We start from the raw sequence: 15,965 nt of genomic DNA, 5'->3' as shown, positions 1-15,965 counted from the left end.
AACTGATAGCTGAAGTTATAGCCCAAATTAAAAGGTGTATCTTCCTATCTCAAAGAGGGATTAGAAGTGGGTCTTCCCACTTCAAATGGTTTAATTAAGAAAAAAAAATTCCGCCGGGCGGTGGTGGCGCACGCCTTTAATCCCAGCACTCGGGAGGCAGAGGCAGGCGGATCTCTGGGAGTTTGAGGCCAGCCTGGTCTACAAGAGCTAGTTCCAGGATAGGCACCAAAGCTACAGAGAAACCCTGTCTCAAAAAAAAAAAAAAAAAATCCCTCACAGATGTACCTAGCCATTTGGGTTTTAGTTAATTCTAGATGTAATAAAGTTGGCAACCAAGAGTAGCCATCACATTCCCCTAACAGTGCAGAGATACACAAGTAAGTGGCTGGGCTACCTGATGTCACCAGGTATCCTGCTTGTCACCTTTCAACATTTAGCCATAAGGGAGCCTGTAAACTTAATTCCATTTGGGTGGCCAAACTTGAGGTCATGAATCTCACTGTAAGCATTGCAGCTCACATGGAAAGGGATCCTGGCAGTCGGGAGACAAAGAATACTGAGTGTTACAGCTCCGGTTCAAGAGTATTGAGCCGGTCTAGAGCCAGGGAATAGCATCACAGTAAGGGTGGCAGCTTACTGCCCTGCTCTGGGGAAGGGTTTCCCCATGGTAACAGCTTTGCTCCGGCAGGCAGGAGAGGGCTTCGGCTCTGGTGCCCTGGGCTAGGGCTCGGCAGTATAACAGGTCCACTCCGCTAGGGGGAGGTTTGTGTGAAAGTGTTACACCCCTGCTCTACTTGCCTCTGGCTTCCTCAGTGAAGTTGTAACAATTTGGTGCTGCTAGGGGTAGGCTTCTCCAGTGAAAGTGTTACAGTCCTGCCCCGGGCACTCTATCTAAGCGGCTAAAGAGGGTCTTCACCCAAACATCATTCAAGAGATTTATTGGGAGGGAAGATTCCAGGAGAGAGATGGCCACTACCAGAGTGGAAAAAGGGCAGCCACAAACTGAGCAGACACAGGGCTTATATAGGGCTTCTTAGGGGTGGACTTTTTCCGGGGAGAAGATTTTCAGGGTAGCAATTGGTCAGATTGGCTGGATTTCTGCTCAGGTGATCAGGGGCAGATTTGGCTCTGGTTTCAGGGCCAAAGTGTGTTTCTTTCAATAGCCCTTTTTAACCTTTTGGCTCTAATTTCAGAGCCAGGGCATATTTCTTTAACTGACTCTGATTCTGTGGCCAACGTGGGTTTTTGTTTGTTTGTTTGTTTGTTTGTTTGTTTTGGTGTGGTTTTGTTTTGTTTTGACACTGGCTTCAGGGTCAGGGTGTGTTTCTTTGGTACTGGGGGTTCAGGGCTAAAGTATTTCTTATACTGGCTCTGGTCTCAGAGCCAGGGTGTGTGTGTGTGTGTGTGTGTGTGTGTGTGTGTGTGTGTGTGTGTGTGTGTGTGTGTTTCCCCCACTGGCTCTGGTTTCAGAACCCAGAACCCTGGTGGGTTTCTTTGGCCTCACAGTGACCTAGGCTAGAAAGGACTTTCTGATATTAAAGAGACATACGTAGACAGTAAGCAGACTTGAGCAAACCTCTGTGTTTGCTTTGTTTTTCTTTTACTGCAAGTGAGATTTCTCTGTACATTTGGGATATGACAAGTTACAGCTCTAGACTGCTACCATTGTGTCCCAGAGACACTCCAGTTTTAGCCTGACAAATCCCAAAGAGAGTGCTTAATGCTTTACATATGTGAGATCTGTGCCCTTTGAATCAGTGACTGGCCAGTGGTGTCTGGCTTTGTGATTGACCCAGTCAGGGTCATCACCTTTCCTCCCTCACCCTAGTTTGAGGAATGGAGCCACATTGCCAAATCAATGTGCCAAGAAGACAAAAACAGTCCCCACTATAAATAGCAACTTTGTAATTGTGCGCTGATAATATTTGAGAGTATGCTTAACATCATGAGTATGTATCCTAGGAAAGGCCAGCTGGACTCTGTCTCCATGGTGGCTCTCACCCCAGGGGCAGCTTGCCACTAGGCAGTTATAATTCCAGAGAAGAAAAACTCTTTGTTGGTGGAATATCAGAAGAGAAGATAGATGGCAAAGACCTTTCCAGCTGCAGAGAGGAAGAGAAAGGAGTTGGGTTTCTGTTTCTGAGAAAGCCAGGCCTCAGTTGAACTTCAGGCTAGATTCCAAGACCAAAATGTCACAAGGACCTGCCTGTCATGGAACTCACTATGGTCCAAGATAGACCAGGTTGGTTTCAACTCCCAGAATACCGCCTCTGCCTCCCGAGTCCTGGGATTAAAGGTGTGTGCCACCATGCCTTATTTTCAGATACCATAGTATGACTCCCCCCCCCTACACACAGCTTTTTTTGTGGGGGGGGGGGCGGGGGTTGAGACAGTTTTTCTGTAGCTTTGGCGCCTGTCCTGGACTCACTCTGCCTCCCGAGTGCTGGGATTAAAGGCATGTACCACCACCGCCTGGCACACACAGCTTTCGGTATTGGTAGAAAGAGCTCCCCTTTGCTAAAACCCCCCTGGGTTTGGTTCTCATTGGTCCAGATCAGAGAGATGTCCAGACTCAAGTCATCATTGTAGCTAAGAAGCTGACACATGGAATGAGAGTTAATGGCTGGTAGTTCCCAATGATTCTAACTACACAGAGGGAATAACCATGTCTGGGCAGGGAAAATCATCAGGCATCTGGTGCAGGCCTCTTCCTTTCCCCGGATGTCTTCACCCTCCCTTGACCACTCCCCATCCACACTTAACCCACTCTCTCATTACTCTTGGTCCCAAAGGACATTTTGTTTTGATTTTCAAGGCAGGGTTTCCCTGTGTATAGCTTTGGAGCCTGTCCTGGAACTCACTCTGTAGACCAGGCTGGCCTCAAATTTCGAGATCCACCTGCCTCTGCCTCCCCGAGTGCTGGGATTAAAGGTGTGTGTCACCACCGCCCAGACCAAAGGACAGTTTATAAGGGCCCTGAAGGGGGATCTGGGCCCAGACTAGGGCCAAAGGGAAATGTTTAGCTCGAGTAGGTGTGGTCAACAAAGAGCCATTCCAAAGATGCTTTTCTGTTAGGAACTGCGGAACTGCTTTCTTCTGTCCCCAGCCAGTCATCTAGGTAGAAGTCTAGTTCTGTACCTCCATTTCTTAAGGAACTAGGAGCGAGCTCCTGGGTTACCCAGTGCTTATTTAGTAGATGCTTACCTGGATATGAGCCATACTCTTCCCATCCCTACTTCTGCCCAGAGAGGTTTCACATTGCAGAGTTCCAAGGGATTGGGAACAACGTAGAATAATTGACCTGTAAGGTTCTATTGACCCAGTCTGTTTTAAATGGTTATCCAGAGCCTTTGTGGTTGGTTGGGGCTGGGTAGCGGCTTCTGAATGAATCACTTATACCTCAGTCAGTTCTCTTAGAACCCAGGGCTATAGTTCCTTTCTTAGTCATTGACATATCTAGGCTATGGTAGGTTTGAAATTAATCAGACAACTATTTGTCCTACTTAGCACATCCTTAGAATATTAGCCATAATGAAGAGGTCTTGACAATTAGAAATGTCTTTCTTGGCATACCACCATGGCCTATAAGAGCCCAGAGGGTGTTTTCCAGCCATGTTCCGGCTAGCATCAGCCACACGCCAGGACAAACTGGCTTCTATAGATGAGCTGATAGCTATAAGGCTGTTAATAGCACTGGCAGTGCTGGGGCAGTTGGTAACTGGTCTCAGCAAAATGCCCTGTCACCTTGGACAAGCTGTCATGAGTCCATGCTCACTGAAACACAGAAACCTAGCAACAGCATTGTGGTTCTCGTAACTCGTGTGCCTGTCATCCATTAGCATCGGAAGGTGGGACCCTGACCACATGCTGTGTGGCAGGAGACAGCACCAGGCACCCACCTACTCATTTAAATACTTACTGAGCCCACCCAGAGAACCAGGCCCTGCACTGGAGAGTAACATGCAGCCAGTCCCTGCTCCTAGGGACCGAACAGCTTAGTCAGGGGAGAAAGCCATGAAACAAACTAGTGTTCCCCGGAAGAGGTCTGATTTTGGCAGCCGTGGTGAAGTGTGGGTGCCGGGGTGGGAATGTCAGCCCCCACTCTGCCACATACTAACCCTGTTATCTGACCCCTTGGAACCTCCAATCTTTGATCTGTAAAGCAAGAAGGGTAGGGTAGTTTGAGGACTTCAGTTCCTTCACACATGGAAAGCCCTGGATCTCAGTGAGCACACCATACACAGCACTGTCTTTCAAAAGTGCAAGACCCTGAGTAGGAACCCTGTCATTAAAAACACAGCTTCTGACACATTTTAGGTTTACAGTGAGATTAAGCAAATTTTACCTTTATAATCAGACTACCACAAAAAAGAGATGGGAGGGGGAATATCATTTAAAAAGAAGTTTTATTTATTATGTACACAGTATTCTGCCTCTAGCAGACCAGAAGAGGGCATCAGATCTCATTATGAGATGTGGTTGCTGGGAATTGAACTCAGGACCTCAGGAAGAGCAGTCAGTGCTCTTAAACGCTGAGCCATCTCCTCTCCAGCCTGGAAAAATCATTCTTATTTTGCATCTGTGGAATGCCAGGCACTCAGCAGAAAACATTTAATCCTTTTAACTTTCAATAAAGTAAGGATTTTCACAACCCATTTTACAAAGGACGAAACTAACTATCAGAGAAGTTGAGTAAATTTGCCCAGTGCTACACACTAGAAAATTGAGCAGAATCAAAGGCAGCTGTTATCTGGGTGCAAAGTCCATCTTGTATGCTGCTATTCCCATGTCCGGGGTGGCAAAAGCAGTTGACTGGGTGTCAAGTACCTGCGTGGTGTGTTCAAAGTTTCCACAGAAGCCAAACAGGCAAGTGGCTAACAGCGGCCAGAGTTGACGGTTTTTTTGTTTTGTTTTTTAGGAAAGCCACACACCTGCACTGTATGCCATTCTTTTTACTTGTTGTAAATGTTTTTTCTTTTAATGAAGGCCAAACAGAATTCTCCTGCTGGGCAGATTTGGCCCTGCTGCTTTGCTAGCGCTCTTCCAACCAGCCATCCCTCCCTCTGACTAAAAAGATACGTGTTTTCTATTTGGGACGCTGGGTGAGCCAACTCAGGACTAGCCAGGCAACCTTCTTGCGTTGAGGGCTTGATATCTGGTGCTGCTTACCTTTAACCGAGCTAGGAATCACCTGAAAGTCTTTTTTGACCTGCCGGTCGGGCCTGGGAAGTTTCTTTCCTGGTGGGCGCGCAGAGGGAGTGGGTGGGTGGTGGGTGGTAGGGGAAGGTCTCCAGTAGTTGAGGCTGACCTAAGGCTAATTTGTAATTTTGAACTCCCGCCCCTCCTAAGGAGTTCCCGGAGTAGCTGGCCCCTGGGTTTTCCTGGAGAAGGCTTGAGCTCCGTTCAGCTCTGGGGAAGTGATTGCCACAGAGGGCCAGTCTTCTACGCTCTGAAGCGCTGTCTGCTAGGTGTGCTGGGTTTGTTCAGGTCTGGGTTTATTTAGGCTAGCCGGGGAGAGGGCAGTCGAGGGCGAAGGTGCACTGCCAAGAGACCTGGAGTTTCAGATCTAGAAGGTCAAGTGGGGTGGAGGAAGCCCCTGGAGGAGGCGCAGATGAACCGCTTGAGCATTACCCGGTCGAGGAGCAGAAAACAGGACCGAATCCTGTCTCCCTGGGGATTTCCGCGTATCCCGTTCGTTCCTGTTTTCCCAGGCTATCCCAAGTGCATTCAATCCTAAAGTCCCTGCCTATCAAGTTTCTCAGTTGCAAGTTGGTGGGGTTTAAAGGCGGCTGCGCCGTAGAGCACTCCCATGGTGCCGCGCGCTGGGCGGGTTTGTATTTTAAATCCCCGCGGCCAATCAGCAACGCGCAGGCCCTTGTAACGTTCCCAGCGCTGCGTTTGAATTCGGGGAGGAGCGGAGCAGGGCAAGATCCTCTGCACCGGCCGGGCCAGGTCCGCGGAGAAAATCTAGTAGCATGAATGCAGCGGCCAAAGCTGGAAAGCTGGCTCGAGCACCAGCCGACCTCGGGAAAGCCGGAGTCCCGGGGGATGCAGCTCCCGGTGCTCCAGTGGCCGCCCCGCTGTCGAAGGAGATTCCGGAGATCTTAGTGGACCCACGCAGCCGGCGCCAGTATGTACGGGGCCGCTTTCTGGGTAAAGGAGGTTTTGCCAAATGCTTCGAGATCTCAGATGCAGACACAAAGGAGGTGTTCGCAGGCAAGATCGTGCCTAAGTCGTTGCTTCTCAAGCCCCACCAGAAGGAGAAGATGTCTATGGAGATTTCAATTCACCGCAGCCTCGCACACCAACACGTCGTAGGATTCCACGGCTTTTTCGAAGACAGCGACTTTGTGTTTGTGGTTTTGGAGCTCTGTCGCAGGAGGGTGAGTGTTTCTGCTGCGGGGCTGGGGCGCCCACACCGGGAACTTGCTGGCAAAGAGGCACCGACCGACTCCTGGGAGTGGCTAGAGGAGTACTTGGGCTTCTAGTGAGGGTACTTGGCACTCCGTGCTGCAGAGGCCAGGGTTCAGGGCAAGCGGAGCCCGGGACCTGTTGCTATTAGGGAACATGGCTTCTGCACCAAGGCTGTAACAAGTAAAGGAAAAGGGTGTTTAAAGTGGTTAACAAGGGTCCCAGGCTACGACTGCTGCGGATATAGAACTTCCGGAGTGGGGGAGGGAGAAGAGGCTGTTTGGAGTCAGACTTAAGGGCTTTCAGGAAAAGGAGAGGGTCTCTTCCTGGGAGGAAGCCCCTAGATAGGGAATCGAGAGTGGGGTTGAGAGAAGACTCTGGGTAAGGGCAAGAGTTAACAGGAGACGGTCCTGTGAATGATAGCTACCAATGTATGGGCAGAACTATCAGGAGCCTGCCAAGACACAAGAAATACGGGTTAATTTGAGTGGAAGAGTTAGCTAGTAACAGGCCTAGAGTGATATTTGGGACCGGGCGGTTGGGGCAGAAAACATCCGTCTACACTTGACTCCCGAGGGTCTAGTCCTGGCCACATCCAGCTGGCCATCCCATTCCTTGGGCCTCAGTAACGTCTTCCCTCTTCCTCAGTCCCTCCTGGAGCTGCACAAGAGGAGGAAAGCGCTGACGGAACCCGAGGCGCGCTACTATCTGCGGCAGATAGTCCTGGGCTGCCAGTACCTGCACCGCAATCAGGTCATTCACAGGGACCTCAAGCTAGGCAACCTTTTCCTGAACGAGGATCTGGAGGTGAAAATAGGTGAGATGCTGGACCTGCGGGTGCCTTGTGCCAGGACAAGAGGCGGCAAGGAGGGGAACTGTGGTAGAATGGGAGCCGAAGAAATGGAAGGCGGGTGGGAAATGGAGGTGCTGCCCTCCAGAAAGCCCTCTAGTTCAGAAATGGAAAGCGAGTGGCTCACAGGCCACAGTGTCTTGCCTTCAGATGCATTGTTTTTTGCTGTTGGTGTTGTTTTGTGTACCGCAGTACAGTAGTTTTAAAAATAATGGTGTATTTGGGGGTGCCTCCCTCAGACACTACCCTATCTCATAGTGCTGAGCCTGGTCCATCTCAGTCACTTTCCTGTTTAAACTGGAGGTCTGGAGATACGCTGTGGAGCAAAACTGGCAGCATTCCCTCAGCTGTCTCTTTTTTTTGGTTTTTCGAGACAGGGTTTCTCTGTGGTTTTGGAGCCTGTCCTGGAACTAGCTCTTGTAGACCAGGCTGGTCTCGAACTCACAGAGATCCGCTTGCCTCTGCCTCTCAAGTGCTGGGATTAAAGGTGTGCGCCACCACCGCCCGGCCCTCAGCTGTCTCTTTACTGAGCTAAAAAGTACATGTTCTCTTGAGACTGATTTGTCTCAGTCCCTATACCCCTGTCACTTTTTTAAAACTTGACCATCAGCAATCAGGAGGAGTATTTCCTCGATTGCCTACTGCATCCAGTTCTTCTCTCCTATGCGTTTTAAATTTCATTTATGTAGGGGGTGGGGCTAGAAGGTAACTATCAGGAATCAGTTCTCTTCTTCCACTGTGCGGGTCGCAGGGTCAGCTCAAGCCATCGGTCTTAGTGGCGAGCACCTTTACCTACTGAGCCGTCTTACCACCCTAGCCCTACTATCTAGAGATGAGTGTACAGGGCAGTGTGGGGCCAGCCAGGGCCAGCACAGTGGGGAAGGTTCAGGGAGCAGACTGGAGTCCCCAGGTTCTCATTGGTCAGGCCTGACCAGCAGTCTGCAGCCACAGATGGCCCCGACCTGGCAGCTGAGCACCCTCTCTTCTTCCCTTTGTCCCAGGGGATTTTGGGCTGGCAACCAAAGTGGAATATGAAGGGGAACGAAAGAAGACCTTATGCGGCACTCCCAACTACATAGCTCCCGAGGTGCTGAGCAAGAAGGGACACAGTTTTGAGGTGGATGTGTGGTCCATTGGGTGCATCATGTAAGTTGGAAATGGACGCAGGAGCTATTGGGTCTCGCGGGGCTTTCTGAGGCATTTCGCCTAGTTGACCTTACCCCCTGGATCCTTCTTCCTTATACAAAGGCTATTTCAGAGAGCAGGCTGCCCACATGAAGCCCTGTTTCCTTAATCTGGTGTAGGCTGTAGGATTTCTCTAGCTTGGACTTATGGCCCAGGGAAGGGACAAGAAAGTCTCCATACTTCTTTCTCCAGCTCCCTGCACACACCCAAACCATCAACACCTGAGGGCTTGTGAGGAATGTGGAATCTCAGTTCTGAACCTGGGTTTAATTTAATCTCTGGCTGACTTTCAATAAAGCTTTAGAAGCACTAATGAGAGAGTCAGAGAAAGGCTGCAGGGTAGGCAGAAGTCCTGTCACGGTGGCCTCTGGAGTCCTCTATTAGTGCAGGCCAGAGCTGGGGATCCCTGACCTCTGACCTCTGGAGTCCTCTATTAGTGCAGGCCAGAGCTGGGGATCCCTGACCTCTGAGTATCCGAGTGTTGTCAGCTGCGTTCTGCTGAGGCTTGTCCGAGCCATTGGTTGCTATGGCACTGCCAGACTTGGAGATCATCCCATCCATTCCTAATCGGGGGATGCATTTGGACTTTGCTGGGAGTTTAAGCAAAATCCTTCCTTGTACCTCCAGGTATACCTTGCTAGTGGGCAAGCCACCTTTTGAGACTTCATGCCTAAAAGAGACCTACCTCCGGATCAAGAAAAATGAATACAGTATCCCCAAGGTGATGACACCATAATGTTTTAATTTTATGTTTCACCCAAAAGCTGTTCACTGAGCCCAGCCTGCTATATATCCTAGGGACAGAGATGAGTCAGCCCTGCCCTGCCTCCAGTATAGCCATGGAGAATATATGTCTGAAGGCTGGCCTTTCTCACTGCATGTTGAATTTGAGCGTCAGATTCTCCTGCCTCTTCCTCCCAAGTGTTGAGATTATAGGCATGTGCCACCATGCTGGTAGAATGGGAGCTGAACTTGGCTTTGTGCTTATAGACAAGCACTCTATCAACTGAGTCCTGTGCCCAACTTCCTGAATGGATGTAAGGCGCAGGGGGGAAAGGAGGGAGTAGGAGCAGACACGGACCATCTCTGCCCAGCTGAGCTGTGTTTAGCAGGTGATGGCTTGACTCTTGTGAACCAGGCTTCCCATCGGCAAAGTGGGAGTTTCCCCAAGGGCTTCCTATGACAAAATGACATCTATTTTCACAACTGGTGGCATAAATCTGTTTGAAGGGATAACCCATTTCTGGGGACTAGGTCCACACGGGACACATGGCCACTTTCTAGTTGGTGTCCTTGACTTGTATATGAGTAGCTATGCCACAGAAGGTCGGCTCACTGCAGGCAGCATGGACTGGCTTGAGCCAGCTGGACTACTATGGTTTAAGTCCTGGCTTTATCAGCTAGGCTGTGGGTATTCTCAGACGGGGCACTCAGTCCTCTGAGCCTGTTTCTTCATCTAAGGTGAAGCCAAATAGTGGAGTAGTCTTACTATTTGTAAGGCTGAGGCAGAGGGATCACAAGTTCCAGGTTAGCCTCAGCTACACAGTGACATCCCGTCTCAATTCAAATTATACAGAGGGAGGGAGAAGAGAGAGTCCTTAGGTGTTTTTGTGAGGGCCAAATGAACTAACGCACAGGAATATATTCCTGGTATAGAAGAAGCATAGAGTTACTGCTCTGACTGACGGGCCTGTGCTAGGCTTTAGCCCACAAACCAGGTATCCCACTTGGTGGTGTCCCAGGTATGGTGCCCCTCTTCCGTTCTATAGATAATGCATTGGTATGTCATAGCTGAAATCAAGGGGGTGGAAGTAGGATTTCATCACAGGTCTGGGAACCTAGAGGCCTATACTGTCATGTGCCCCTCTGGTGGTGAATTACTAAACGTCCTTTGCAAAGGCAAGGTGGGGAAATCATCGCAAGTTAATATTGAGTGCCAAGTGGCGGGAAATGGTCCTCTCACCAGCAGGGTGACGTTGATTCTTGCTAAAGCTGAGGGCAGAGGACCTGGTGGAACTCCTGGCCACTGAGCTATGGTATATTTGAGACAGGAGTAGCCACATGCCAGGTGGGGTCCCCATCTCATCTCACTTAGGCTCTGCCTCTCCACTCCAGCACATCAATCCTGTGGCCACTGCCCTCATCCAGAAGATGCTTCAGACAGACCCCACTGCTCGCCCCACCATTCACGAGTTGCTTGATGACGAGTTCTTCACTTCTGGCTATATCCCCGCCCGTCTCCCCATCACCTGCCTCACCATCCCACCGAGGTTTTCCATAGCTCCCAGCAGCCTGGACCCCAGCAGCAGGAAGCCTCTCACCGTCCTCAATAAAGGTAAAGCTCGGGCTCAGTAGGGTAGACCCCAGAGAGCCCCGATTTCCAGGGTGCATTTCGGGGTGCATGTACCTTTCTCTACCCCCAGAGTTGGGTCCTATCCTTGAGGTCTGGTCCCTGGGCTCTTCTGCCGCTTGGCCTTAGCAAGAAAAATTACCTTTAAAAGTGCACACCTTTAATTCCATCAGAAGGCTGAGGCGGGCGGCCTCTTAACTGCTTGAGAGCAGGCTTTCCTCTGCTGGTAGTGCTTCAGTGTATACTTGAAAACACACATGACAAACACCAGCATAACCTTCGGGACTGTGACCATTAGTCTAATTCCATATTGTCTTAACAATTTCTTTTTCTATTTCTCGCCCCCCCCCCCCCACCAAGATCTGACTATGTAGCTCAGGCTGGTCTCCATCTCAAGAGATCCGCCTGCCTCCCAAGTGCTAGGATCAAAGGTGTGTGCCACCTCACCTGGTAGCATTCTTTTGTTTTGTACTTACTGTTCCGCCCTCCTTTCTTTTTTGTTGTTGTTATTTTTGTTTGTTTTTGAGACAGGCTATGAAGCCAAGACTGGCCTCAGGTTTGAAATCTCCTGCCTCACACCCGCCCCCTTCCCAGTGCTGGGCTTATAGGAGTGTGCCACTGCATTTAGCATTACTTTTTTTATCTTGTAGTTTTATTTGTCCTTGATATATTTCATTAAGTGTTATAGTCTTTGAGAAGTAGCTTGAAGGGCTTTGTTTCTTTGTGTGGATATATCACCAACTTAATATAAAATTCTCAGTTCATCTGTTACAATTAGATTTACATTTTTATGCAAATAACTTGTGATGTTTTGGTTTTGGTGATTTGGTTCAGGCTAATCTTGAACTCTCAAATGCTGGGGTTACAAATGTGTGCCTAACCCCTGTCTCAATGACTTGGTTTATTCTGGAATAATTTTAGGGCTGTACAAAACTGTTAGAAACAAAATAGAGCTAATTCCCATGCACCCTTCCCCCAGCTTCCTCCACAGTCAGCATCTCTCCACCATAGAATGATGACCAAAACTAAAACGTTAACCACAAGATAATCCTGTCAACAAACTCCAGCTCTCACGTCAATCAATCAGATTCCACCTTAACATCATCTTTTCTGTACGAGGATGCCAGCCAGTAGTACTCCAGTTTAGTGACTTTGACTCCTTACTTAGTTTCCTTCCAGCCTGTAACAGTCTCTGGGTTTTTCCTCTGTCTTGTGACCTTGACTCTTTTACAGGGTGCTGATGAGTGTATTTCCTGCTGGATTTGTTGCATCTTCATGATTTAGGGAAGGGGCTGCCTTCTGAGCAAGAATGCTGCATGGGGAATGTGTTGTTCTCTGTGTGCCAGGGAGACAAGTCCATCTCCGCTGCAGATGCTGTTTCTTCAGTAATTGATAAGTCTTACAGGAAATTGTTTGAAAAACTGTTGCCTACCAATTTTAGCATCCACACGTGGGTGTTGGTATAGCAACTTACTGTAATTTTTATTTTTCCTTTTTAATTTTTGAGACAGTGTCTCTCATATGGCCCAGGCTGCTTGGAATTCACAGTAGCCAAGGATGACCTTGAACTTGTGTTCCTTCTGCCTCTGAGTGCTAGGATTGCAGGTTTGGGCCACTGTGCCCAGTTTATAAGGAGCTGAGAGTCTTAGTTCGGGGCTTCATACTAGACAAACACTCTACTAATTGATCTACCGCTGAGCTCCCTTTTCTGTTAGCCTTTCCTATAGTGCGGGACTTAGGGATTCCTATCTATTGGGGGGGCGGGTATTAAAATACTGCTATTCTAAGGATCTTTTTAAAATAAAATAGCATAGAAAGAGAATGTTCTTTAGACATTTTCCAAGCTTATCCAAAGGTAGAGAATTGTATAATGTGTTATAAATTCCTCCTCTGTTTCCAATAGTTATATTTGGACAGGCTTGATTTTGCATGTTCTGCAAACACTCTCATTTTGTTGTTTTTACTGTGTGTGGGTTTTTTTGCATGCATATATATGTGTGTGTGTGTGTGTGTGTGTGCGTGCGCGCGTGCGCGCGCAGCGCGCGCGCACGCACGTGTACCACATTCATGCCTGGTGACCAAAGAAGCCAGAAGACGGTGTTGGGTCCCCTGGAACTGGAGATATAGGTAATTGTGAGCCCCCATGTGAATGCTGGGAACCAAAGCCAGGTTCTTAACAAGAATAGCTGGTGCTCTTAATGGCTGAGCCATCTCTCCAGCCCCTTTTTGACTAGTTTTAAAATCAGATCTTGATGATTTTATTTCACACTTAAATTCTTAATATAGCATGGTGGGATTTTTGTTGTTTTTAATTGAAAATTTAAGAAATGTTCTGTATCACAGAAGAAACAACATATGCTGGTTTGGGGAAATAAACTGTTCAAGCGTAGGATGGCATGCCCCCGGCCACCATAGGCCAACTTAATGCTTCAGTGTGAACTTCCTTAGACTCAGTTATCTGTGAGCACGCAAAGCCAAAAGGGTTACACTGCTTCATCTCTTCTTTCTGGGTGCACAAGGTGCCCCTCATTCTTTGCTTGAATTGGTACCTTCATGCTGCCTCCCTGAGTGACAGCCACAGCTGCTGTCCTGTAAGGCCAGGCTGTTGGAGCAGAGACCTGAGCACCTGAGGCTTTGTGGCCTCTCAGTAAGCACCACATACCTGACCCACAAACCTGGTACTGACTCAGTCCCCCACAGCAGTGCATTCATGGGTGCGAGCTGTGACAGGCAGTTCTGTGCTCCCTCCCCCAGTTTTGTGCCTGGCCAATGACCATGTCACTTTCTCAGGTGTAGAGAACCCCTTGCCTGACCGTTCCCGGGAAAAGGAAGAACCAGTGGTTCGTGAGGCAAGTGAGGCCATCGAGTGTCACCTTAGTGACCTGCTGCAGCAGCTGGTCAGTGTCAATGCCTCCAAGCCCTCAGAGCGAGGGCTGGTGCGGCAAGGTGAGTACCGCAGGGGACCGCACATCTGGAGGAGGCTGGGCATCCTGATCAGCGGAGCACCCATTTCCTACAGCTCAAAATCCAGATGCGTTAGCATGACACCCAAGGGCCTCCCTGGTGTGCCTTCTGCCTGTTTCTGCTCCACCTCATTTTGTGGGTGGATGGTAGGTCACCTCTGCATAGCTGCATCCATTGTGTCTCTTTCCTGCCTAGGGAATTTAATCCGTTGGTCCTCAGAGACTCCAGTTAGCTCCAGCCTCGGGGCTTTGTGCCCGCCACCACCAGCCTGACACCCACTGCCAGCACTCCCAGCCTGATTTAATTCTCTATAACATTTCTTCCCAACACACCTGTGTCTTTGCAGTGGAGACTTGTACGCACTGAGTTGGTTCTAGCGTTGCAGGAGCTGTCGGGTCTGCTCAGTTCTTCATCACTTTGATCTGGGGCAGTTGGCTTCCATCAGCCCGGATGCTAATGACAGAGCAGCTTAGAGGCTTTGATCACTATTCATCCCTGTGGTTGGAGCATGGGCCCTTCCAGAAGCCTGGGATTTTCTTTTCCTGTCCGCACCTACCACAGTTCCTGGGCCAGGGTAAAGGCGCCCACTTAATAAAGTGGGACTTGACGTCCTGGGCTGCACTTTTCCATTTGGGTGTCTAGATTTGTGCTGTCGGGCTCCTCCCCAGGCTTCATGGGGTACCCTTCCAGCCCTGGGGAGGGCTGCCTGAGAAGACAAGAGAAGGGGCTGGCCTAACCAGTGCTCTGTTCCTTTCCCAGAGGAGGCCGAGGATCCTGCGTGCATCCCCATCTTCTGGGTCAGCAAGTGGGTAGACTATTCCGACAAGTATGGACTTGGTAGGTGTCTCCAGAATGTGGGATGGACAAGGGTGTGGTGTGGCCATGGTAACTTTTGAGTGGACAAGTGAGTGATATCTGTATTGTATGCATGTCTCTGTGTGTCTCTCTATGTTACCAAGAATTGTTAGGGCCTTACACAAGGCTCTGCCCAGGCCTTTGCCCACCTCTTCCTGCCTTTCTGAGATAGCCCTCCATCTGCCATTAGGGTACCAGCTGTGTGACAACAGTGTGGGGGTGCTCTTCAATGACTCAACCCGCCTCATCCTCTACAACGACGGTGACAGCCTACAGTACATAGAGCGCGACGGCACGGAGTCCTACCTCACTGTGAGCGCTCACCCTAACTCCTTGATGAAGAAGGTGAGCACTGGCTGCTGAGGGATGGGTGGGGTGGCAGGATATGGGGGCTGCCCCGGGGTCAGGCCCTCATTCTGCAATCCTGAACCCCACTTTTCCCAACCAGATCACTCTCCTCAAGTATTTCCGGAATTACATGAGTGAACACCTGCTGAAGGCCGGGGCGAACATCACGCCCCGGGAAGGAGATGAGCTGGCTCGGTTGCCCTACCTGCGGACATGGTTCCGCACGCGCAGCGCCATCATCCTGCACCTCAGCAACGGCACCGTACAGATTAATTTCTTCCAGGTGTGCAGGGGGCGGGCCTGTAACTGGGGTGCCTGGGTGGGGGCGAGAGTGCTATCCCTCTCAGGAGCTGGGGTACCTTCCTCCCCTTTTGCCTCCACCTCAGGCACCAGCTGAGCTCTTCACGCATTCACTTCTTCCCTCCTAGGACCACACCAAGCTTATCCTGTGCCCCCTGATGGCAGCAGTGACCTACATCGATGAGAAGAGGGACTTCCGCACATACCGCCTGAGCCTGCTGGAGGAATATGGCTGCTGCAAGGAGCTGGCTAGCCGGCTGCGCTATGCCCGCACCATGGTAGACAAGCTGCTGAGCTCACGCTCTGCCTGCAACCGCCTCAAGGCCTCCTCATAAGCCTCTGTCCCTCGGACTGGTTCCCCTTCACTCTGCAAGTTCTGTCTGGGCCTTCACTGCTAGGCTCCTGGGGCTGCTGTTCAGTGCCCCTGGCCCTGGGGGCTGGGTGGGGAGCAGTGCCCCCGTTGAAGGGGTTGCTATGTAAGTTATTTTTGTACATGTTTGGGTATGGGTTTACAACCTCTTCCCTTGCCCTCAGCCCTCTGTATCAATTGTATAGATATTTTTATTGAATTTGGGACTGTCCTTTTCTTAGCTTTATATACATTAAATATATATACATCACTTTTTTTTTAATCCTGTGTTTCTTGAGGGTGCCCTGATCCCCGAGTATTCCTCTGCTCCAGCAGCCTCAGGCTGCTAAACT

General features: G+C 49.9%; 1 protein-coding gene across 1 annotated transcript; it reads left to right on the top strand.

Moving 5' to 3' along the window:
* The first annotated feature begins 2,634 nt into the window (after positions 1 to 2,634).
* Plk1 (polo like kinase 1) lies at positions 2,635 to 15,883 on the top strand. The gene is made up of 10 exons (XM_057779632.1): positions 2,635 to 6,383; positions 7,060 to 7,228; positions 8,263 to 8,407; positions 9,074 to 9,167; positions 10,562 to 10,781; positions 13,587 to 13,742; positions 14,520 to 14,597; positions 14,806 to 14,960; positions 15,064 to 15,246; positions 15,392 to 15,883. The coding sequence occupies exons 1-10, from the start codon at positions 5,976 to 5,978 to the stop codon at positions 15,596 to 15,598; spliced, it is 1,815 nt and encodes a 604-aa protein (XP_057635615.1). The 5' UTR covers positions 2,635 to 5,975; the 3' UTR covers positions 15,599 to 15,883.
* The last annotated feature ends 82 nt before the right edge of the window (positions 15,884 to 15,965 follow it).

This window comes from Chionomys nivalis, chromosome 8, assembly GCF_950005125.1.
Source record: "Chionomys nivalis chromosome 8, mChiNiv1.1, whole genome shotgun sequence".
Classification (NCBI taxonomy): domain Eukaryota; kingdom Metazoa; phylum Chordata; class Mammalia; order Rodentia; family Cricetidae; genus Chionomys; species Chionomys nivalis.
This window is presented reverse-complemented; position numbering and strand designations above follow the sequence as displayed.

Excerpts from the sequence above, each read along its gene's own strand:
- Plk1 (XM_057779632.1), top strand. The coding sequence starts at position 5,976 with ATGAATGCAGCGGCCAAAGCTGGAAAGCTGGCTCGAGCACCAGCCGAC. Across the intron at positions 9,168-10,561 it reads ATGAATACAGTATCCCCAAG|CACATCAATCCTGTGGCCAC; the intron begins GTGATGACACCA and ends TCTCCACTCCAG. Across the intron at positions 10,782-13,586 it reads TCTCACCGTCCTCAATAAAG|GTGTAGAGAACCCCTTGCCT; the intron begins GTAAAGCTCGGG and ends TCACTTTCTCAG.